We start from the raw sequence: 24,657 nt of genomic DNA on the forward strand, positions 1-24,657 counted from the left end.
TGACCTGATTACAGGAAAGTAAACCAATTCAGGAAGGTTTGGGTGGAGAGTCAATGCTTGAAAGGAAAGAACAGGACAGGAGCTTAAGGCAGGCCTAGTCAGTGCTATAAGTGTGGCTTATATTCCAAGAGGAAGCCTGCAGTCCTCAGGCCTAAGGAACCAAAGGACAGAATTCCAGGCAAAAAAAAAAAGCAACTGGGGACATATTATAAAAAGCAGATGGAGTTCCCATCTTGGCACAGCAGAAAAGAATCCAACTAGGAACCATGAAGTTGCAGGTTCAACTCCTGGCCTCACTCAGTGGGTTAAGGATCCAGCGCTGCTGAGAACTGTGGTGTAGGTTGCAGACGCAGCTCAGATCTGGCATTGCTGTGGCTCTGGCACAGGCTGGCAGCAACAGCCTCATTAGACCCCTAGCCTGGGAATCTCCATATGCCATGGGTGTAGCCCTAAAAAGACAAAAGACAAAAAAAAAAGAACAGATGTAAAGAAGGGAGTCCCAAATTCTGTATATCAATTATATCACAATCTTTAAATAATCCCTATATGGAACAGACTCTAGCTGAGGATAAAAGAACAGAATTGAGATTTGAGATGCTGCCTAAGAGGTAAACTTTGCAGTCCAACAAAATTAAGAGTCAGTTAAAATACTCCAGAGGAATAGAATCTAATTTACATTACCTTTACATCCAGGACATATCCCAAAATTACTTGACATGTGAGTAACTAGGAATACGTGATCCATTTTGAAGAGAAAAGATATGAGTGGAGAAAAAAATCCCAAGACAACCAGCTGTTGGAATAGAGGTAATAATTTTAAACCAACTATCACCATCATGCCTAAAGACTTAAAGGAAAATATGCTCTTGATGAATGAACAAATAGGAAATCTCAAGAGATGATGAAACTATAAAAAAGAACCAAATGGAAAACTTTATCTCAATCAAATTCTTTAATCACTAAACAGAGAACTATAAATCTTTTTTTTTTTTTTTTGTCTTTTTAGGATCATAACTGTGACACATGGAAGTTCCCAGGCAGGTCAAATCAGAGCTGTAGCTGTCAGCCTATGCCACAGCCACAGCAATGCAGGATCTGAGCCACATCTGCAACCTATGCCAAAGTTGACACATAGCAATGCCAGATCCTTTAACCCACTGAGCAACGGCAAAAAACAAATTGGCATCCTCATGGATACTAGCTGGGTTCATTACTGCTAAGCCACAATGGGAACTCTCCTATAAATCATTTTTCAAAGATGGCAAAAACACAGGGTAAAAATTACAAAAATTCAAAAACGTATAGCTGCAATGATAATAAATAATAGACTGTTTTGTACCACACATTGTTGTAAAGTGCATTACATATTAATTTATCTAATCATCTTAATAATTCTATGAAGTACATGCAATTATCATCACCATTTTTACAAATAAAGATATTTAATAAAACTTTAAAAAAATGAAAAAATAAATTTAGTCACAAAAAGATGAAATAAATTACTCAAGGTCTTTCAAGCTAGTAAGTGATAGAGGCAGGAATTCAAACCCAGTAAGCCTGTCCATAAATTCTTAAGTATCTACACTGTACTGCCCCCATAAAAAAAAAAATTATTATGGAACTTGGAGAATATTTAGAATTTGATACAGGAAATACTACAAATCAAAATTTATATGCAGTTAAAAGTATGCATGTAGTGAAATGTATAGCCTTAAATATATACACTGAAAATTAAGGAGTTCCTGCTATGGCACAGTGGGCTAAGAATCTGACTACAGCAGCTCGGATTGCTATGGAGGCATGAGTTCAATCCCCAGTTCAGCGCAGAAAGCTAAAAGATCCAGTGTTGCCGCGGCTATGGCTCAGATTCAATCCTTGGCCTGCAAATTTCCATACACTGCAGTGCAGTCATTAAAAAAAAAAAAATCAGGAGCAAAGTTTAATGAGCTAAGTATTCTATTCAAAAATTTAGGGAAAAGCAACAGGATGAAATCTAGACACTGTAAAAAAACTGAGGAATAATTACAATAGAAATTAAAGAAAGAAGTAGGAAATACAAAGCAATAAAGAATATAAAACCAAAGTTAGTGCTTTCAAAAGACTAATGAATTAGACAAACCTCTACAATTAAAATGATCCAGATTTGCATTTATTAACATAGGTAAACTTGAAAAACATTATTGTAACTGATAAAAGCAAACTGCACAGTGTGAAGAATTATGAAAAATTTAAAATACACAAAACAATGCAACATGCAATTTGTGACTATATACCACAAATCTTATAATAGTTTTAAAAAAACATGGATAGGAAAGATTCGCACCAAATTAGGATGCTGGTTTCTTCCAGGGAATAAGCTAGAGGGATAAGGGTACTGCAGCAACATATTTAGTCATATCCATAAATCTTAATTTCTCTCCAAAAAAATTAAAAGTTCTGAAGAAGATGTGACCTTATCTTAACATGGATTAAGTCTGAATGCTAGGTATGTGGACCTTCAGTTTTTGTTTCGTGCTTTCTCCTCCCTTGTTTTACATGTTTTACAACTAATAATAATTTATACTGGCTACTTATGTTTACTTCTTTACTGTCTATCTCACCCACCAAACCATGAGGTTCCTGGAGGCAGGGACCAGGCTGTGTCAGGCTCAACACAGTATGTTCACTGTCTAAGGGTCAATGAATACATGATGACTGAATAAACAAAAACGAGAGGGAAAACGTAAGCATGTGACCTCCAAGGGTAACTTCCAGTCTAGAATCACTAAGATTCCCTGATCACACTGCAAGAGGCAAGAATGACAGATTTAAGTATAATGAGAATTTGTAGCTTTCAGCTCAGGGTTTCTCTCTTTCCCACTTAATACAGAACAAGGACACTGAGGTGGTGCCCTGATAATAAAGAATGGGGATACAAATCATAGTTATAACCAGTTTCGTTGTGGCTCAATGGAAACAAATCTGACTAGGAACCATGAGGTTGCAGGTTCGAACCCTGGCCTTGCTTAGTGGGTTAAGGATCCGGAGTTGCTGTGAGCTGTGGTGTAGGTCGCAGACCCAGCTTGGATCTGGCATTGCTACAGCTGTGGCTGTGGCGTAGGCCAGCAGCTATAGCTCCAATTCAACCCCTAGCCTTGGAACCTCCATATGCCGCGGCCCTAAAAAAAGCAAAATGAAAAACAAAAAAAACAAACAAACAAAAACTCACAAAACCCCCCAAAGGAAGATGATTTTACCAGCTGCAGATGAAGCCAAAGCTCAGTCGCCCAGTTCTTTCTAACTTGCCTGAGGTTACACCGCTCCTTTCATATTTACTTACACAGGAAAAAACTGTGAATAGATGTCAACCAGCCAACAATGACATTTATTCTTATAGAGAGGGTCCCTTTATACAGTCTATTTCTAATTTCCTTGACATTTGTTTTTGCCTTTCAGGTATTTGTAAGTGTTCCTACAAACATCCCTCCAGCAAGGTGGCTGGAAGTGGTAATGTCACCCTCTCACCTCTATGTTCTTCAGCAATAACCCTGAGAAGCAGACAAAATCAGCATCATCATATCAACGTTGCAGGGGAGAAAACATGGGCTGATCTGTGTCCTCTAACCCTTAGTACCTTTGAATGTGACCATGTTTGAAGAGGTAGGTAATTCAGTGAAAATGGGGTCATTAGGATGGGCCCTAATCTAATCTGGTGTCCTCCTAAGAAGATGTGATTGGGACACAGACAAGTGCAGAGGTAAGACCATGAGAAGACACAAGGAAAAGACAGCCGTCTACAAGCCAAAAAGAGAGGCCTCAAGAGAAACCAACCCTGCCAACACCTTGATCTCAGACCTCTAGATTCCAGAACTGTGAGCAAGTACATGCATGTTCTTCAAGCTGCTGGGGTCTGTGGTCATTTGTTCCAGCAGCCCCGGCAAACTAACAGAGAGGTGCGTTGATGTCATGGGACTCTTCAGGGGTCACATCCAAGGGAGACAGAGCTGGGTCTCTAGCATCATTCTTTCTCTTTCTCCTGGAATAATAATTCTCAAAATATTGGGGTCTATATTTGGACTTCATTTTTTTTTATGGCTACTCTTACACATGGAAGTTCCCAGGCCAGTGGTCAAATTGGAGCTGCAGCTGAGGACTACGCCACAGCCACAGCAACACTGGATCTGAGCTGCATCTGTGACCAATGCTGCAGCCTGTGGGAATGCCAGATCCTTAACCCACTGAGCGAGGCCAGGGATCAAACCCACACCCTCATGGACACTATGTCAGGTTCTTAACCTGCTGAGCCACAACAGGAACTCCTGGAGTTAATATTTTTATATGTAAATAAATACTTAAAATATTAACATAAAAAAACCCAAAGTATGGAGTTCCCGTCATGGTGCAGTGGTTAACAAATCCGACTAGGAACCATGAGGTTGCAGGTTCGATCCCTGGCCTCACTCAATAAGTTGAGGATCCAACATTGCTGTGAGCTGTGGTGTAGGCAGGCGGCTATAGCTCCAATTAGACCCCTAGCCTGGGAACCTCCACATGGCACGGGAAGCAGCCCTAGAAAAGGCAAAAAGACAAAAAAAAAAAAGTATAAATTTAATTCCATTTCTTTTGAGTTCTTCTTCCACTTAAGATGCAGAAGAACATGGAAGATCATCACTCCCATTAAAACAACAAAAAACACTGGATAAACTAAGAAATCATATTTTGCTTTACCCACTGGAGACCTGAGGTCTCAAGGAAGTTTAAAAGAACCAAATTTCAGAGGAACTGAGCCCTTCCTAAGCGAGCAAAGACCAGTAGCTATGTTTCTCCCCGGGGGCACCGGTGGCATGAGGAGTTAATTGGCATCTGAGGGAGGAGCTCATGAAGTAAGATGGAACCACTGAGCCAGAATGATGGATTAGCCCTGGATTAGAGGCGCCCTGAAGCTGCTCTGCCAGGCTTTTTCTTGACATCTAGGAAGTCAGGACAAGGATGGAAAGTAGAGTGGTATCTCCTTACCTATGTGGGACCGAGCTAAGCGCTGGCACTCTTGCCTCCAGACATTTGAAACCAGTGGTGAATTGAAAGGAATTAAAGTCATGATCCAAGTCAAGCCACCCCCTCTCCTGATTAGACAAAAGAGTTTCTCTCCTCAGCCCAGCTGCCTCCTTATCACCAGGAGAGAAGCCAGCTGCAGACAAAGCATCACTGTGGCCAAGGATAACCTGAGGTCCAAGGTCCCACTCTGCTCCTCGGTTCCAGGAGCCCCTAGCAGTGATGGCTTTAGTGTTTAAGTCAGTTTGATTTCTGTCATTTCCAACCAAAGGAATCTTAATTGACATGAGCACAAGTCCGAACCAATTATTTATTACAGAGTATGTACAGATAGTATTATACATGTAAACTCTTGCCTAAGTTGGCAATACACCATTTCAGAATCATTACAGTTTCCTTTAAATACTAAAATTAATTTTAGAATGCTTATAAACGAAACAAACAATACTACAAAATAACTGCAACAAAATTTTTAAACAATCATAACTGAACTTAAACTATAAAGTAGATATCAACAACTACCCAGGCACCATTGCTGAATGGCATATTTTTATTCTAAAGAACCCACTGCCACTTAAAACACTGCAGGATTCCTATTCTGACAGTGTCCCACAGCAAACTAGCCTTATTATTTTACAATCTACTTCTATCATCCACTATGTTATGTCTATCAGAGAGGAGGAGAAGATATTCAAATTGTTACTAAAAACCATGAATGTGCTAGTGGGAAGATTCTAAACTGAATCTGAACAGAGAAACTGAAATAGGCATAGCAGACAAAAAGTTTTGAAGTCACAATAACCACTCAAAAAGTCAAGAAACATTTCGAAATATCCAAAGTACCATTTTTGGTTGTTGGGACTAGCCAAAAATATCTTCAAAAACTCATGTTCACCAAAAAAGAAACAAGGAAGGAAGGAGAAAAGAAAGAAGGAAAGGAAAGGGGAAAAAAAAAAAGAAAAGGCGGCTCAGGCTCATAGGCTCCATATTTTCATGCCAAGTTCCAAGTTAGAGTGATATTTGACGAGTTAGTTTATAAGGTCCTAAAGTAAGAAGCTATAAAGAAAACAGGATCTGCCTGTCCCCTCTCTGGAAGCCCTGAAGATTGCCAGAAATGAAGCCTCTGTATTACCCAGGTGGCTCTGACTGTGCCAGTCCCTAGAGAACAAGGCAGCTTACCCAGACTCAACTTGCAGGTAAACTGAGTGCTTCATGGAGGGGGAAGAGTTGCCGGACACCCCCTCACCTGCAGGAGCCAGCTGGCTACCTCCAGGCTGCATCCAAGGTTGGGGTGATACAAGATCAATGATAAGGCACAATGACACCTATGGCTGCCACGTTCAGCCATAAAGAACATGTTCCCATGGGAAATCTTGGATTCATCTGATTAATTTCTTTGGAAACTTATTTTGCTGGTATCCCAGTAAATTAATTTTCCCAATTTCCAAACCCCCAATGTTTGAAAGTTAATCCAAACTAGATGAGTCCTGAATGACTGCTTCTTAGCTAAGCCTTAGAAGGCCCATTGTCTTTCTCAACAAAGTTGATGGAACATTTCACACAGAGCAAGCCCAGAAGTGAAATGTACATTCTTCTCCTACATCTGTGCTCCTACCCAAGACAGAGCCCGAGGTGGCACCACCTTAAATACAGGAGATGCTCTCACATGGCAGAGCACAGTGACATGAGACTTGGGGGCCAGGAAGAGATTTTTCTCTAAGCAAATTCGGAAATTACTCTCTGCAGCTTTGCATGGCTCTTGTATTTTTTTTTTTTTTTTTTTTGTCATCTTTTTTCTTTTTAGGGCTGCACCCGCAGCATATGGAGGTTCCCAGGCTAGGGGCCTAATCGGAGCTGTAGCCACCAGCCTACGCCAGAGGCACAGCAACACCAGATCCAAGCTGCGTCTGTGAACTCCACCACAGCTCACAGCAACGCCGGATCCTTAACCCACTGAGCGAGGCCAGGGTTCAAACCCACAACCTCATGGTTCCTAGTCGGATTTGTTTCCGCTGCGCCACAACTGGAACTCCATCTCTTGTTGTAACTTAATTTCCATCATATCTTCCCTGCCCTGGTTTTGTTCATTTTATTCCCTTCACTAAAGGCAAAACAGTCTGTGCCTCCCAACCAGCCTTAGGGACAAAAATGCAAACACAAGAACAATTTATCATTTTGTCAGCAATCCCTGGTATCACGTCCCTAAAGAGGATGGCAGCTGGTAATTAGGCAAATATTCCATGATATCATCCTTAAGCACCCTGGGTTTCTGGTCACTGACTAGCAGCTGATGAACCAAAGTGAGAACAAAACATATTTGCCCTTGGGTTTCACTGTGTGGCCCTGTTTGGTGCTTCTCACCTGAGAAAACCCACTTCCCCCGGCCCACGGGTGCTATGACTCATGTTTAAAACTTCTTAGCGCAGCAGTTCTCAGTGCCAGCTGAACATCGGAGGCTTTAAATGGGGAAGGTTTTTAATCGCCAGATGCCCAAGCTGCACCCAGACCAATAAAGACACCTCTCTGGGAGTAGGAACTGGGCATGACTAGCTGATAAAACTCCCCAGGGGATGGCAATGGACAGCCAGGGCTGAGAACCTCTGGAAATGCACAAGGATTTAAAATGACCAATAGCTATTTACTTTTTTTTTTTTTTTTTTTTGTATTTTTATGGCTGCACCTGCAGCACATGGAGATTCCTAGGCTAGTGGTCAAATGCGAGCTACAGCTGCCAGCCTATGCCACAGCAATGTGGGATCTGAGCTGCATCTGTGAACTACACTACAGTTCATGGCAATGCCGGATCCTTAACCCACTGGCAAGGCCAGGGATCAAACCCTCATTCTCATGGATACTAGTTGGGTTTATTACCACTGAGCCACAACAGGAACTCCCAATAGCCATTTATTTTAAAAGCAGATCAGGGAGTTCTCTCGTGGCGCAGCGGGTTAAGGATCTTGGTGTTGTCACCACAGTGGCTCGGGTTGCTGCTATGGTGTGGGTTCAGCCCCTGGCCTGGGAACTTCTATGTGCCACAAGTGCAGCCAAAAAAACCCCAAAACCTTAAAAAAAAAAAAAAAAATCCTGGTCTACAGGAGAGTCAGATAATTTACTTCCAAGGTCATTGGAACACTAAGCCTAGATATTTGTGTCAACGATAAGTCTTTAAACTACAAAAGCACATCTCCCAAAGCTCAGCCATGGGGCCTCTGCTCTCCAGGGAGGAAGTGCCACGTATGAGCAGGAGGCTATTATCTTCACCCAGGGACACTCACAGGCTGACTGCCTGTGACACCACACCATGAAATGTCCTGAAACACCTAACAGATAATCCCCAGGTGGCTCAAAGAAAGGCACAGAATATAAGAACCTTGGGTTCTCAGCCAAGCTGCTTATTAGAACCACCTTTCAAAACATACCCAAGTCATTCCCCAGATCAATTAGGTCAGGATGTGGGGGGACCAGCTGGTACACGGCATTTTTTAAATAGTGGCTCTCACACTTAAGCAGGATCAGATTTACCTGGACAGCCTCAAAGCTACTGATTTCTGGACCCACCCCCATGGTTCCTAATTCAGGAGGTAGTGGGATGGGGGGAGTGCTAAGAACCTGCAGATCTAACAGATTCCCAGGTGATGCTGCTAGCTCAGGGGTCACACTTTGGCCCCAATGCTTCCTTGGTCCCCCAGGCGACTCTAATGAGTGCAGTCCAGACCTGGACCAAGGACCACAGTATAAGAACAGCTCTGGCTAGGGGGCCAGGGGAAGGAATTCTCACGTCAGATCCACCACCAACCCTGGGCTTGATAATCACAAGCCATTAATGTCAGTCAGGCCTCAACTTGCTCCTGGTCTATAAATCTGAGATACTACACAAAAAAGACCTGGGTTCTTTCCAGAAATACTTGTTTCAAAGGGCCACTACACATGAAACACTGCCATTAACACAGAGAGAAAAGCAAAGAAAGTGGCCTTACGGGCAATTTAAAAAGTCGAGTTCCTGTTTTGGCTCACTGGGTTAAGAACCTGACTCCTAAACATGAGGATGCGAGTTCAATCCCTGGCCTCGATCAGTGGGTTAAGGATCCGGCATTGCCACAAGCTGCAGCATAGGTCACGGATGCATCTTGTCTCAGAGGTGTGGCTGTGGCATAGGCTGGCGGCTATGGCTCCAATTCGCCTGACCCCTAGCCTGCTAACTTCCATATGCTGTGGGTGCGGGCCCTAAAAAAACAAGAAATAAATCGAAAGATATGGTCTTGCTCACACGACTTCAGCACACTTGGGGACATGCCAATGAAGGATGGTCTGGGGACGTACAACAGTACCAAACAGGCATGCGCCATGAGTCAGTTAGGTTGGTTCCCAGACTCACCTGTGAGGACCTTGCAGGGCTGCCCCGGCATCTGGGCCTCGGCTGAGGGGCTGGGCGTCAAGGACCATCTGCGCCTGATCAGATGCTCCTGTCCCTGGGAACTGTTGAGGGGCTGGATTAGCACCTGCTCCTGCCCAAGCTGGATGAGTCCAACCTGCCCAGAGAGAGGAAAACGGGTGTCAGCCCCCTTCCTTCGTGCCTGCCATGACCCCAGCAACCAGAGCACGGGAAGGCCACCCAGTGATGGCCTGGTTCAGGTGCCTGGGCTTTTTCTCTGCACCAACGTACTGAGCCCAAGAGTGAGCTACAGTGTGACGTGAAATGTCCCATCCAGCAGTTGTGTTGGGGGGGGGTCATATGACAGGAGGCAGGGGGTGAGAGGTGTGCAACAGCACCCATTTTCTGGGTTTACATTCAAATATGTATTACTTTAGTATTAATTAACAAAAAAAAAAATTTTAAATCATCTCCTAAAAGTTCACCTCAAGAGGTACCCCCCAAAGCACTGGAAATGAATGACAACTATATACTTAATAGGAAAATATGTCTATCTTATCCCTGGCAAATATTTATATCTTTTTTTTTTTTTCATTCTTTTGCTTTTTAGGGCCATACCTTCAGCATATGGAAGTTCCCAGGCTAGCGGTCAAATCAGAGCTGCAGCCCACAGCAACACCAGATCCCCAAGCCACTGAGCAAGGCCAAGGATCAAACCTGCATCCTCATAGATGCTAGTTGGATTCATTTCCACTGAGCCACAGTGGGAACTCCCCCTGGGGAATATTTAGAACTAAATAGAGAGAACAAAGTTAAACCTGTAATGTTAATAGTTCTGTGATTGGAGATTTACACATTTTTTTCAGTGCTGAAGAAAACTTGGCAGAGTATCTAATGGATTAAATTTGTGATTCTAATTTAAAGTGAATCCACGGCTTAGACCTGTGATGTTAAGGTCTTATTAGGCTTATAAGCAGCATCAGAATACATAAGAGAACTTAAGATTCCCCATCTATGTAAGACTAGGAACTCGTCATTTGTAAGAAGTACTTGCAAAGGGTTTTTTGTTTAGTTGGTTGGTTGGTTAGGGTTCAAAGGGTTTATTGTTTAATCAGACAACAAAAGAACTTGCAAATGAAATTGAATACATCAAATTTCTAAACATGGTTTTAAAAGTTTAAACATGGTTAAACACCAGATTTGCAAATGGGATCAAATATTATCCAAGGCCCCTTAAAAAGGATTGCAGAAACTTCCTAGATTGTAAGTAGAGCATGATTTGTAAACTGAATGGAAAGTTTAAGGACTGGGATTTTTTCATTTGTCACTTTAAGAGAGTAACAATTCTAAATCTACCACTAGCTTCCCTTCTGATCCATCAACAAAACCAGGTAAACTTCCCACAAGGAACCAGCTGAGCCACAGCTGGGGATGATCTGTGCTTGCACACTAGGCCCTGTGGCCATGGCCCTGCTCCAGGTGCATCTCAGGACCACCTGCACTAGCACAGACTCAGGAGCTTGGGCCCACCTCTCTTAGGCTATCACCAACACCCGGTCTTCTCTCCAACTCTGTTTCTAAAAGCCATGACAGGAGTTCCCCTTGTGGCTCAGAGGTAATGAACCAGACTAATAACCATGAGGATGCGGGTTCAATCCCTGACCTCACTTAGTGGGTTAAGGATCCGGCACTGCCATGAGCTGTGGTGTAGGCCACAGATGGAGCTCAGATCCAGCATTGCTGTGGCTGTGGTGTAGGCCAGCAGCTGCAGCTCCGATTTGACCCCTAGCCCAGGAACTTCCAAATGCTGCAGGTGCAGCCCAAAAAAAGCAAATAAATAATAATTAAAGAAATAAAAGCCATGACATACTGGACCAGTGGTTCTCAAACTCCAGGGTGCATCAGAATCACCTGGAGGCCTTAGAGGTTCCCCCAGAACCTGCATTCCTGACATGTCCCGGGTGATCCTGACGCCGAAGGCCTGAGGACCACACTTTTTGAAGCACTGCTCTCCACCACAGCACAGCTGCTCCTCTGGTCTCAGGTACAGAGTTCAGTCAAACCAAACGACTTAGACCCCTCTACCTTTTGATGCATGGGTACCAATCCTCTTTGCAAATAAGTCAGATCAGCTAATCAGATTGCCTATGGGGTGAGATCATACTCACTGGTCTAAGCAGATTTCAAGGTTTCCATTTCATCAGAACTTCTGCCAAGAACAACTCAGATTTTACTGCCCAAATAAAACTGTCTTAAAGGGGCACTGCATGACCTGCTGGAAAGCATGGCTTTCTCCCTTCGTCTTTGAAGTTGAAACTTGGGTTTGTTCACTGCGATACCTTGGGGAGATGGAAGAAGTGGAGGCAGAGGGTGGCTGTGGGGGACTCTGCAGATCCCCACCAGGGCTCAGTGCAGAAGCCCTCAATAACCATCAGTGGAAATGCCCACAGCTGAACAGCTGAAATCAAGTTGGCAGATGCAGCCCAGTCCAGGGGTGGGAGGTGTTGTTGCCCACACAGAAGGAGGTCCCTGTCCCCTGGAGGACAAGGGGCCAGGGTCTTCCTGAAATGCTGGAGATGAGGAAGATCAAAGGCCCCCTAGCACTTTCAAAGCCAGTTCTCTTTCATTCAGCCTAGTGTTTGTATGCACAAACCGCAGGGTAAAAGGCCAATTAGCAGGAAGCTCTAAGGTGACACAAAGTAGGGAGAATCTCACCTTGGTGGCAAAGCAAGGTCCAGCCCCTTGGGGGAGTGTTCTGCTTTAGGTCCTTTTTGGAGGGACCCACATGCTGGTTTCCTTCCACTCAGGAAAGAAAATGGATCAATGGCCTGTACTCCACCCGGCAGCCACTTGCCCTCCTAGGACCTGACTTCCGAGCAGGCCTGTGGCCAGGACTAGGACCTGGGAGGGAGGGGCTGGGCACAGCCTGGGGAGCCAGCACTAGGAAGGACCTCACCCTGCCCCTCCCTCAGTCTCGGTCCACTGTCACTGTCACTTGGCACCTTGAAGCTTCCCTAACACTCAGCCTGTCATCACAGTGATAAAATGCACCCGTGATAAAAAGTTCTGTTGAAAAGTGCAGCTTGTCTCAACGCGCGCGTGCACACACACGCACACGTGCAATCTCAGCCCAGGATAAAAACTTGTCAGCCCTCCTGAACTTCCTCCTCCCTCCAAGCAAAAAAAAAAAAAAAAAAGAAAAACAAAAACAAAAACCTTTCCTGGCACTTTATGTTCCAGCCCATTACCCCCAGGGCTGTAGGGTGTCTGTCACAACCAAATAAGCAGTTAGTTGCTCTGAGGCGGGATCGGAATTATGCCTCATTTTCCCAATGTCTGCCACATAATAGTTGCTCAAGAAACTGTAGATAAACTGGACTGCAATGGAACAGACTGGAAGGGATAGGACTGGGTTGGAGTAGAAGGCACTAGCCCAGTGGCTCTTACCCTTGGCTGCACACTGGAGTCACTGGCACGCTCGGCAAACTCCTGAGGCCCAGGCTCCAGTCCAGGCCAAGTGAATTAGCAGCCCTGTGAATGCTAGTGAAACTCAGGCACGGACACTTTTTAAAAGCTCACCAGGAGCTTTCGATGTGTAGACGGGGATGGAGAGCCAATTTCCCCAGTTTCGGTTTTTTTGTTGTTGTTGTTGTTGTTTTTGTTTTGTTTTTGTCTTTTTGCCTTTTTTAGGGCTGCACCCGCAGCATATGGACATTCCCAGGCTAGGGGTCTAATCGGAGCCGTAGCCCTGGTCTACACCACAGCCACAGCAACATGGGATCTAAGCCGTGTCTGCAACCTACACCACAGCTCATGGCAACGGCGGATCCTTAACCCACTGAGCAAGGCCAGAGATCGAACCCACAGCCTCGTGGTTCCTAGTTGGATAAGTTAACTACTGAGCCACGACAGGAACTCCCCAATTTCTCAGCTTTTAACTGGATGTCAGATACCCTAGCCACCTCCTTCCTGCCTGTATCTGGATGTCTGGAGGGACCCTAGATTTGGAGTGCCCTCCCGGACCTCAGACTGTGAGGCTCTGCCCTGGCTTCCAGCCCATCACTGCCCTTTGGCCCCCAGCTGTGCAGGGCTGCCTGGGTTTGTACTACTCCTTTGGTCACCATCTATGCTGAGCATCAGGCACAGAAATGCTCTTCCAAGGCCTCCCTGACCCACAAAGGGCCAGGAGAAAAGGCCGTGATGAGTCTCAGGTTACATTCGATCCAGATGGGCTGCAAACCTATCTGAAGAGGCAGAACTGTGGGGAACAGATGCCTGTGGCAGACAGGCCTGGAAGCCGTCAGGCCACCTGGTTTTAAAGGGAACAGTAATCCTCAATGAAATGGTGCTCTTAAAAGAGAACTCTTACATCTTCTAAGATTTGGTATCCAACTCAAGAAGTTGGGGTCAAATCAAATGTATCAGGTGTAACCTGATAGCATGACAGTTCTGAGTGGTTCCCTTTCAATTCACTTTGTTCTAGAAGCTTGCTTTGAAAGGTTTCCCTGCCACTTTAAGACAGCGTTATGTTATAAACGGGTTGTTAACCCCAAACCCCACCCCGGAGGCAAGACTAGGTCTTTCAGCAGCTAGAAAATTTGGGAAGGTCAGAAAGGTTTGTATCACTTCCTAATATCAGCAGGACTACTCAGAATAATGTGGAGAATGCTTTTAAGATAAAGAAAATCTGTAGCTGCTGGGATGGTCTGCTGCTCTGTCCTTGGTCTGAAGGGACCTGTCTCAGGACTGTGGGCCTTGCCCCATCTTACCAAGACCCTGCTGGAATTTCAGTGCCCAGGGAGCCCCCGCAAGCCTCTTCCTCAGGAGGCTGCAGCCCCTTGGGCATCTGGAGTGGGTCTTTGGTCACCTTCTCTCTGTCCATGAGTTAGCACAGGTAGTTTGAGAGGGGAGAGAGGGAACGGTTAGGAGTCTACTTTCTGTTGAGAGCAACCCTTACTTCCATGAAGGAAGATCATTCCCGGGACTGCCTCCCACCTGCCTCCAACTTTCTTGGGGCGGGGGTGTCTCAGCAGAGTCTGAGTGGCCGGGACCCCTCCCATGACAGAAGCATCCCAGACCCAGATGGTGTGAGGGGCTCCCCATTCTCCATGAGGGACCCACAGCCCCCTCCAGGGCATCATCCAGAGTCCCCCTTTCAAAGTCCTGCTGCTTCCTCTGCAAATGTCAAACCCCTGATGACATATCCTTGGTCTCGTTCCCAAGTCAGCCCCCAAGACTGTGGATTCTCCCCTGCTTCCAATCCCTAAATAATCACAGACTGTCAACACCTCTTTGGGACCCTGCTCTGGTCCTCCCCACATTGCTCTCAACACGGCCTCCCCAGTCAATAGTCAGACCCCCGCCCCCAACTGCCTCTAGGCCAGCGATCCTCAAAATGTGGTCCCAGACCAGCAGCAGCCACAGCAACTGGAAACCTGTCAGAAAGTCAGTCTCGAAAGCCCACCCAGAGACTGACTGGATCAGAAGCCAGGGAGATTAGGCCCAGCAATTAGGGCATCAGATCCCACAGGGATCTGTGATGCCAGCTCAAGGCTCAGAACCACTGCCTGGGATAATTTCTTGGTGCTTCAGGTTGGCATCTACACACCTGTCCGTTCAGTTCATCCCCCACCTCCAGCCCACAGCCAGCTCACAGGCCCCCTTACCTGGGAAGGACCTGGCCTTGGAGGTGTGGCCACACTCCTCCCACTGAGAACCAGAGGCCAACCCCCGTTAGCTCCAATCCTCTTCCTCATTCCCCCCAGAAGGGCCACCTTACCCCATGGGACCCCAGAGCCACCCCAGCTACCTTCGGGCACACCTTCCTTCCCAGAAGAACCTAGACTGCCTTCTGAGATAGGCCCGTACCGTGTTTCTCTTGAGGCTCAATAGGAGCAGACCAGAGGGTCCCACACGTTGCAGGTGTGTTAACTGTTCGTTTAGTAACAACAGTGATGGATTGGTTGATTTATAACTGGAAAAGCCTGGGACAGGCCTGGGAGCTGAGAGAAGACAGGTGTCTTCAATGCCTTAAAGCACCAAGCTCCCCCTAAATGATGTCAGACTTTATCTGACTTTATTCTCCCAATAGCCACACAAAGTTGACATTGGACCCCCCCCCCCCCCGTATGACCAGTCAGGGAGGTTTGAAGGAGGTTAAGTGTCTCACTCAAGGTCACAAGCCCGAATGGATGCAGCCTCACCTGCTAAGAGCAGGAGTGTGGCCGCACATATGCCAGGTGCAGACACACGCATCGGGAAATGTTAGCCGCCGACTCCAAGCGCTTCCCTTCAAGGTGCTGGCTACAGAAACATACCCCGTCACACAGCCAAGGTCAGGCAGCTGCAGCACCTAGATGCTCAGCAAACAAGCTCCTCAAAGGTGATCCATCTAGGAATGACTTCAGTTTATCAACCCATCCTGTGCTTCCTTTTCTTGTAAAAATGTTGCCAACCTAATAAAAATTCAGATGGGAAAATCTAGTCATGCACCCTAGGTACGTAACTAGGCAGGGCTACAGATCCTAGGTGACGGCCACTGGTAGCCTGGTGCAAACAGCGGCGGGTGTAGAAAGTCAACGTGAAGCAGAGTGAGCGTCCTTCCAGAGGATGTGGCGGGGGAGGTCTCAGAACTCTCTGCTCCGAGCCCTGCCGTTTCATTCCTCCCCCCTCACATTTCACAACTGTCTTTTCCCTTCTTGTTTTCCTTAACATCCACGCAACTGCTGCTTTTTACCAAGCTCCAAAAAAAGAAAAATGTCCTTTGCATTTTCCAAATATATGTATGCTGTGCCTGATACATTCTTCAGTAATATTAATGGATGAATGACTGAGGACTGTGCACCTTCCCCACACCTGCACCAATATGATGGGTAATAACATGGCCCGATCTAGTTCCTCCCTTCCAAAAAACCTCCATACCACATGCTTTTTGCCAAAACTAACTCCTACTCAGTTGGACGCGATCAAGTGATGCTGTATTAAAAAGCTGAGCAATTCTGTGGTCCATGAAAAGATAGCTGGGTAACTAAAGGGGAGGGGCAGCAACCTCCCACACTTGCTCCTCCATCACTGAAATCAGGCTGCCCTCTGGGGAACAGGGTCCCCTCAACTCTTCTAAGCCACCTGCTCACTGACTGCTGACCTCGGCACCCCACCACCACCATTCTTCTATGGACGACACCTCTTCCTCCACGGGAAGGGTGAGCATTCCTGCAAAAGTGCCTGGGCAGACAGGGAGGAAGAGCTACGAGTGGAAAACTGCAAGGAGCTGCATGGATGTTGGGCCCACAATGGCTGCCCAGCACTGCAGTTGGGTGGCTGGGCCATCAGGTCCCCCTTTGAGCAGCCTGGGTGAGAGGAACCACAGTAAGCACCCCGAGGAGAAGGCACACTAGGCCCATGCCTGCTCATCTCTCTGTCCCTCAGGGGTGGCCTCGAAAATGAGCACAGCTTTTTTTTTTTTTTTGGCCTTTCAAGGGGCACACCTGCAGCATATGGAGGTTCCCAGGCTAGGGGTCGAATCAGAGCTACAGCTGCCAGCCTACACCACAGCCACAGCAACACAGCAACACCAGATCCTTAACCAAATGAGTGAGGCCAGGGGTCAAACCCACGTCCTCATGGATACTAGTCAGGTTCGTTACCACTGAGCCATGACGGGACCTCCTAGGCATGGCTTCTTGACATCCCACAGCTCAGAGCTCTCCTGGGTGTCCTGTCTGGCCCCAAGATCTCACCCACGGCGCACCCCCACCAGCCTCAGTCAAGGATAGATGGACAGATTCTGGGCAGAAGACTCCCCTGAGCTCAGAATTCTTGAAACAAGACTGGCCCTTGCTCAGCAGGCCAGACCCAGCAGCAGGGGCCACCCCATCACTGCCTGTCCCTCCTCATGTGTGGGGATGAAATCAGCCCTCCAACCACTCATTTCAGACAGGCAGCACATTCTAGCTCTGAAGTTCCACCATTTCTCCCTATCCTGGTGAATTTTACCCTTAAGTTTATTCCAATTCTGGTGGCCCTCCATCCATGACCTGGGCCCATTAACATGAGGCAGTGAATGCAAGCTCACATAAATCCTCTGGGAGGAGAAATACCTTTCTCACATGCCCCAAGTTCACTGCTCTGAAGTTATACAGTTATGAAACTCTCCCAAAAACCTACGTTATATCTAAGGAGTCTCTGAAATGTAAATAGAATGAAGATGCATAAACAGAAAACAATTAATACTTGAGCCCGTGGGCTCTGAAGATCCACAAAATGCAGCCTGCACAGCTTTTCGAGAAAAGACACAGAGAGGAACAGTACCACACTCCCACCCTTCTGCCCACTGTCAAAGGGGGGGTGCAAAATGGAACAGGAGATTTACTTTCCTGCCCCATAAACAAGTAATGATCTAATTATGCATCTCCTTTAAACAGATACCAAATGTCTCTGGAGAAAGGCAGCACAGGTCCCAGACAGCAGGGAACAGCCCCCGCAGGCAACACTCCTCACTAAGCTGCACTGGAGATGTTTTTGATTTTTTTGGGGGCGTTGTTTGTTTTGTCTTTTTAGGGCTGCACCTGTGGCAAATGGAAGTTCCCAGGCTAGGGGTCAAATCAGAGCTGCCGCTGCCGGCCTATGCCACAGCCACAGCAAGGCGGGATCCAGGCCGTGTCGGCAACCTACACCACAGCTCACAGCAATGCCAGTTCCTTAACCCACTGAGCAAGGCCAGGGATCTAAGCCCCGTCCTTATGGATACTAGTCAGGCTCATTACCACTGAGCCACAATAGGAACTCCTCTCTAGAGATGTTAGATGCAGCAGGATTTAATTCCTACCCAACATCAGAATAAAATTATTGAACACATAAATGTCTATCTGTTTCTTTACCTTCTGTGGCTGCTTTTGCACCAAAAGGGCACAGCCAAGAAGGTGGGACAGAGATCATACGGCCTCCAAAGTCTGAAATATTTACTACTTAGTCCGTCATAGAAAGTTTGCCAACCCCTGCTCTGCATGGTCTTAAGGTACAAGGAGGCTCTGGAAGGTTTCCATCTCTGAGCACCAAAATTCATCTACCAGACCCGGTTCCCCCTACCCCAAACACACCTTGTGTTTGAACCTGTCCTCAAAAACACACAACACACATGCCACATCTCCACTGTGCTTCCAGTCTGGTCAAGGGGGGCTCACCCACCATTACCACCCAGCTGAACTATCTCAAGCACATCTGAGAATCCAAATCAAAGCAAGGTGGAGTGGGATGCAAACCTGGTTAGCTCCCATTCCTGTTGCTTTCTTTTCTACAAAGGCAGGACCACCTTGCCACCATGGGGTCCATTCCAAGTCACCTGTCTCTATCCTCCAGGCCCTCTGCCGCTCCCCTAGAAGATGTACTTAGGAAAGTGTCCAATGTCCAGCTTACACGAACAGGATGAACAAGACAGACTAAACAACAGAAGTGTCTGCTCAAGCAGGAATTTAAAGTCTAAAGTCTTAGAGGTCCACCGGCAGCTGGCACATGCCGAACACAGCCTCTTGGCCGGGTTCCTTTAACTAAAGCACAGCGCCCTCACATGGTGCCGAAGGGAAGGACAGTCTTCCTGAAAACAAGGGAGACTGAAGTGAAACCTCTGACTCAGATGCCATCTGTGAGAGGGCCCAGCACTCACTCTGTAAGGACTTAAATCAATGTTATCCAGATTTCCACCCTCGGCCCCTTTGCAGATAGCTCCTCGCTGGAAACTTTACACCAAGAGGTATAAACTCTGACCTCTACAGAAACTCACTAAACCGCAGCAAATGGGATTCAGATGTTTCCATGTTCAGTACAGTGATGTGACCTAGACTTTAAACACTTTGGCAAAAACAGGAAAAATGATGTGGGCCTTCCAGTCCCTCCCAGAACATGAGGCAGCCTTGACCCGAGCCCTATGGTGATCTGAGCCTTTCTCACTCCTACTTAAGCCTCCTCACCCACAGCCCACATTCTCAGCCCCTGTTCCATACTAGCTGCCACCAGGCCCCCCTCTGCAACCCATTTTCCTTGTTTAACCGAAGAAGCCAATTTCTCCCAGCCCAGCAAAAAGAGATCACATTCTGATCAGGACTCAAAAAGTCCTGACAGGGGAACTGGCAAAGGCCAATTCTTAGGAATCACCCCCCCCCCCACCCCCTGCCCCAGGTTCCCTTACACTGCTAAGAGCAGAAATCTCCTATAAAGACTTGGACCCCCAGGTTTTCTGCTTTGCTGCAGATTCACACCAACTAGTTACATACTATGTGGGTAACAGCTAGGGAACTCTAAATGTCAGAGCAAGATAAGGCGGAGGTGGGGGAAGCAATTTCTTGCGTCAGGGAAATACAGACACAAAAGGATATCAGAGATCACTTTCCCTGGAAGATAAGAGAAACAGGCTCTGAACCCATCCCAGGCTTTGCAGGGTGCATGCAGCACATCTGCCAGCTGTGTGCCTTCCTCTGGGGCACAATGAGAAGGGTTTGTCTGGGCACCAGTGTCGCCAAGTGAGCCGGTGTGAGCACAGGTAGGGCAGAGGTGCACAAGAGCTTCCTCTACCCTTCAGAGCCCTGTCACAGGTGCCTCAGAGTGCAGCAAGGCAGAAGGGGTGGGGGAGTACTGCCACACCAAGGGAGCATCTGGGGTCCAGGAAAGAAAGGGTCTCATCACCAATGTAAGCATCCCTCAGGCCTGGCTAAGGGTGGGTGCCAGACAAATGCCTGTTTGTGGTATAAGGGGAAGAAGAATGGAGACCTCCCTCTCCTGGTTCTCACTTTTCAACTAAGAAGAGCAAGTTAGTGGACTGTTAGATTCAAAATGACAGAAAGAGGTGAATGCTTAAGACCCCAAGCCCATGTTCAAGAATAGATGAGATCTACATATATAGGTGTTCCCCAAGACACGCACAAACATCTGTGCAGATGCAAATAACGTTCAGTCCACACTCGGGCCAAGTGCAGCCTAAGTCTAGTGGCTAGACAGCTTTCATCTCTGCTAGACCTGAGCTCCCTGGGCGAGCTACGCTTATCTCCCTCCCAGCAACACCACATGGGTCCTGGCCAGGCACACTGCTGAGGCTTAGCAGCCATCGGAAGGCACTGGATAATCAGACCCTTCCCCTCCCGCAGCCTCCGTTCACAGACCCTCCGGAAGGTGGGGGAGGGAAGAGGTGGAGAAAAAGGGTGGGCGGGAAGAGGTAGGAGGGGTTCCCTCCCGCGAGCAGCAGAGCATCCCTGGTGGCCCCACCCCCATCCCAGACGCCTTCCCCCGCCCCCGTTCCCCCTATTCCCCTTCCCAACTCTGCGAGGGATCGCCAGGCAGACCCCAAGGGGGTGCGGGCAGTACCAGGCCGCCGCCGCAAGTGCTGAGCGAGACGAGGGAGCCGGGGTGGCCCAGCACGCGGCCCGAGTAGAAGCACAGTTCGGCGGGGCGTCCACGGCGCCCTGCTTCGCCAGCCTCCTCCACCTCGAAACCGCCGGACAGAAAGCGGAGGTCGCGACGCAGCTGCAGGTACAGGTCGCGCCCGAAGGCCGGCAGGTGCAGCAGCAGGGCGCGCTCGCCAGGCCGGGCACGCGGGGCGGCGGGGGGCGCGCGGGGTCGCCGACGTCTTCGCGGCCCTGGGGCGCCAGGCAGCTGCGGCAGGTGCACGGCGTCTGGGCGCACCCGCCGCGGGAGCACCACCTCCACGTCGGCCGCCGCGTCGCCGACCGCTGTAAGAGAGGAGACGCGTCAGCGCGCCGGGGCCCGGCCGCCCCGCCGCCCGCCCACCGAGCGCGAGGTCCAGCGCTGGGCATCCCGCGCCAGCCCAGAGACAACACGGCCCCGAGCCGTTGCTCTCTTTCCTTATCTCGCCCAGGCACCTCCATGCCACTCAGCGCCTCTCCCCAGACCCCGCGCCACCCTGGAAAGGTCTCCGGCTGGGCTACCCGAGCACCTCCGGGAATACGGCCGCCGCATCGGCGTCCGGAGAACTGGCGGCGGCGCGACCGCCCGGGAGCCGCCTGGAGCCCAGTCTTCCGGCCGCGGCCCGCGCCCCCTGGACCCGGGAGCTGTCAGCTGTCGGCCGCCGGATCCCGGCCACGCCGGCAGGCGGAGGCCGCCAAGATGCCTCGGGAGGGCAGAAGGAAGGTGGCCGCGAGAAGCACGAGCTAAGGGGCGGGAGTAGAGGGAGCGTTACCTGCACCCGAGTCCAGTCCCCAAACCAGCAGCAGCAGCAAGGGCAGGACAAGGGGAGGCAGCAGGGCGCCGTCACACATGGTACTTGGGAGGAGCAGCCCCCCTTGACGGTCGCGGCGGAACAGGAGCGCGCGAGGCGGCGGCGCCAGCCGGAGTGAAGCCCTCCAGCCTTTGGAAAAAGTAATTAGCGCTGCGGACAAACCCAACGTGGTAAATCCCAAGCCCCGCCTTCTCCTCGGAAAGCTGGAGATGATAGGACTCTCGCTTTGCTTTACCCCGCCTCCCCCTTCTCTATTGGCTAAGAAGGGTCTAAACCAGGGTGCGTAGTTAGGTTGTAAGAATTTTCTTACACGTGGTTTCTGGGCAGTGGCGGGGAGGGGGCACCAGGTGGCGCAAGGGAGCCGTCTGGAGCCGCGCTGTTGAGGAGGACCCAGGACACCTGACTGGTCTTCAAAGTTTGTCCCCATTTTTGTAACCCTCTCAAACCCTGCTGCTCAGCTTCCCAAAAAGACAGTCCAGAAATCCTAGCCAACAGATATCATCCATAAAAGTATATTTTCTCTGCATCTAAAGTAAAACCAATTTGGGTTGTCTGTAGCTGGGCACTTTCTTGCTCTAGGTGCGCAACTTTGCACGGGATGGCTAGCCACTTCCAAGGGAGAGGTGTTTATGCAAATCCTTCACACCTCCTGTCATCTTTATCTGCACGGAAGCTGGTGGCACAGGCGAGATCACACACTCTTACAGACTTAGACACTGAGGGGGCGAGAGTGAGCATAAGGAGCTTGCTGAGTTAGCCAGTGGGTTTGTATCCCAGCAAGAGCTAGAATGTGGCTCCTGGCTTGCGGACGGGGCTGTTCTCTCCACGGCAAGAGCCCTCCATGGCACGTAGGAAGGAATATTAGCCCAGTTTTACAGGTTAGGAAACTGGGACACAAAGTAGCAAAGACTGAACTTGAACCCAAGTCTTTCTGCAACAGAATGAATCATTCATAACTGAGCAAGTTCTGGAAGAAAAACAAAACAAAACAAAATTAACTGAGGTGTAACCATTCTCATGTCTCTTCCCCTCCCCCTCCCTGCTTGCCTGTCCTGCCTGTTTCCGTTTTTTCAAGGCAGAGGGGCAACAGCACTCCTCTTGGACTCTGCTTAGGGCCTCTCAGAATCTAAAATGCACCCCAGGGTTACATGTTATCGACAGGAATCCAGAAGTGAGCACTGTTCAGCTTTCCTGACATTTCATTAACCCTGGTAGTGGGCTGTGTCACTGATTCTCAGTAAAGCCCATCACTCTCACTACTGCAAACTTGCTAGTCTGTGTGTCCCCTAGGGTGCTGCTAGTGGAATCCTTTTCTGCTCTGTCCACCGCACCCTCCACTGCTCCAGGGGCTGCCACCCACCACCAGACACCTAGTTCCTGGAAACCTCATGCAGCTTGCTCATGGCCTAGTTTGGGTTTTTTTCCCCCTCCCCTTGAAAGCAGCCTCAGCTGACTGAAGGTTCAGCAGCCTCTTCTGGTGGCACAAGAAATCATGGAGAGCTTTTTGGTGAAGATTTGTTGGGCAAAGAGCCACCTCAAAGGCTGGTTACTAAAAGCCAGGAGTAGCAGCCCCACTACCTTGCGGGAACAATTCCTTCTGCCATCAGGAGTCTACTTGATGCTCAGTAGTCCGCAAGGGCATGCAAACTGAAGCAAGAGCAGGATACCATTTCATCTTCCAGCCTGTCCGAACTGAAGCACTTGGAAATATCAAGAATTGGAGAGGACATTGTCCTGCCCATGGGAGGGAGTGCGAATTGGCATAGCCACTTTGAAGAACAATACTGTACACACCCTACAATTCTGCTGTTCCACTTCTGGCTAACTACCACAAATGAACTGGCAATATTCTAGAATGTTCACCACTCTGAATTATTTAGGGGAAAGAAAAAAAAAAAAAAAAAAGCAAGACCTGAATGACCACCATTAGATAAATGGCTAATAGAGCTCCAAAATAAACCCACATGTATCTAGTCAAGTAATATTTGACAAGTGAGCCAAGAATGCTCAAGAATAAAGGATAGTCTCTTTGGTAAGTGGCGGTGGGAAAAGTATACAGCCACATGCCAAAAAAATGAAATTGGACCCTCTCTGACCCCCACTCACAAAAGTCAGCTTGGAATAGATCAAAGACAAATGTAAAACTTGAAACTGTAAAACTCAGAGAAGAATACATAGGGGAAAAGCACCTTAACATTGGTCTTGGCAGTGATTTTTTGGAGGACAACAAAAGCACAAGCAGCAAAGCAAAAATCAGCAAATGGGTCTGTATCAAATCTAAGAGTTTCTGCACAGCAAAGCAAACTATCAACAAAATGAAAAGGCTACCTATGGAATGGGAGAAAATATTTGGAAACCATGTATCTGAAAGGTTCTCAAGATCACTAGTCACCAGGGAAATGCAAATCAAAACCAACTATCAATTCCCCCCCCCCGCCCTCTGCACAAAAAATGCTTGGCTTAGAGAAGATTTTTACTACATCCCAAATTAGGAAACGATTATGTTAGGAACCACCTACCACACCTGTTAAGAGTCCTGTTACCAAACAGATAAGAGGAAACAAGTGTGGGCAAGGCTGTGGTGGAAAGGAAACCCTGAACACCTTTGGAGGGAATCTAAATTGGTGCAGCCACTATGCACCAAAAAAAATTTTAGCGGAACTACCATAAGATCGAGCAATTACACTTCCAGGTATATATCTGAAGGAAGACATTAAACTAAATAATATAAGTCAGTCACAAAGAGACAGATATTGTATGATTCCATTATATGAGGTACCTAGAGTGGTCATATTTATAGAAACAGAGGGGAGAATAGTGGTTACTAGGGGCTGAGGGAGGGGGAGTGAGGCATCAGTGTGTAAGTTTCCACTGGAGAAGACGAAAAAGCTCTGGAGATGGAAAGCTCATGATGATCACATGACAAGGTGAATGTACTTAATGCCACTGAACTGTACGCTTAAAATGGCTAAAATGGTAAACTGTATGTTATGCACAGTTTCCCATAATAGGAAATAATGCTTAAAAGAGG

The 24,657-nt window shown here is 47.9% G+C and overlaps 1 protein-coding gene across 7 annotated transcripts in view; it reads right to left on the reverse strand.

Moving 5' to 3' along the window:
* Window positions 1-21,768, reverse strand: part of ADAMTS17 (ADAM metallopeptidase with thrombospondin type 1 motif 17) — a 387,154-nt gene extending 365,386 nt beyond the window's left edge. For all 7 annotated transcript variants that reach the window (XM_084975992.1, XM_021098456.2, XM_021098449.2 and 4 more), the window contains exons 1-3: window positions 21,588-21,768; window positions 20,756-21,120; window positions 9,407-9,560 (exon numbers count right to left, since the gene is read on the reverse strand). Coding sequence is in view for 6 of the 7 variants with exons in the window: in XM_021098456.2 (XP_020954115.1) it covers window positions 9,407-9,560; window positions 20,756-21,120; window positions 21,588-21,666 (598 nt within the window). In the remaining variant the exon portion in view is untranslated. The remainder of the gene's footprint in view (window positions 1-9,406; window positions 9,561-20,755; window positions 21,121-21,587) is intronic.
* Window positions 21,769-24,657: the final 2,889 nt, after the last annotated feature.

This window comes from Sus scrofa, chromosome 1 (genome assembly GCF_054392235.1).
Source record: "Sus scrofa isolate SSC_HxYL_T2T_F1_AM1 chromosome 1, Sscrofa_HxYL_maternal_Yorkshire_Landrace_v2.0, whole genome shotgun sequence".
Taxonomy (NCBI): domain Eukaryota; kingdom Metazoa; phylum Chordata; class Mammalia; order Artiodactyla; family Suidae; genus Sus; species Sus scrofa.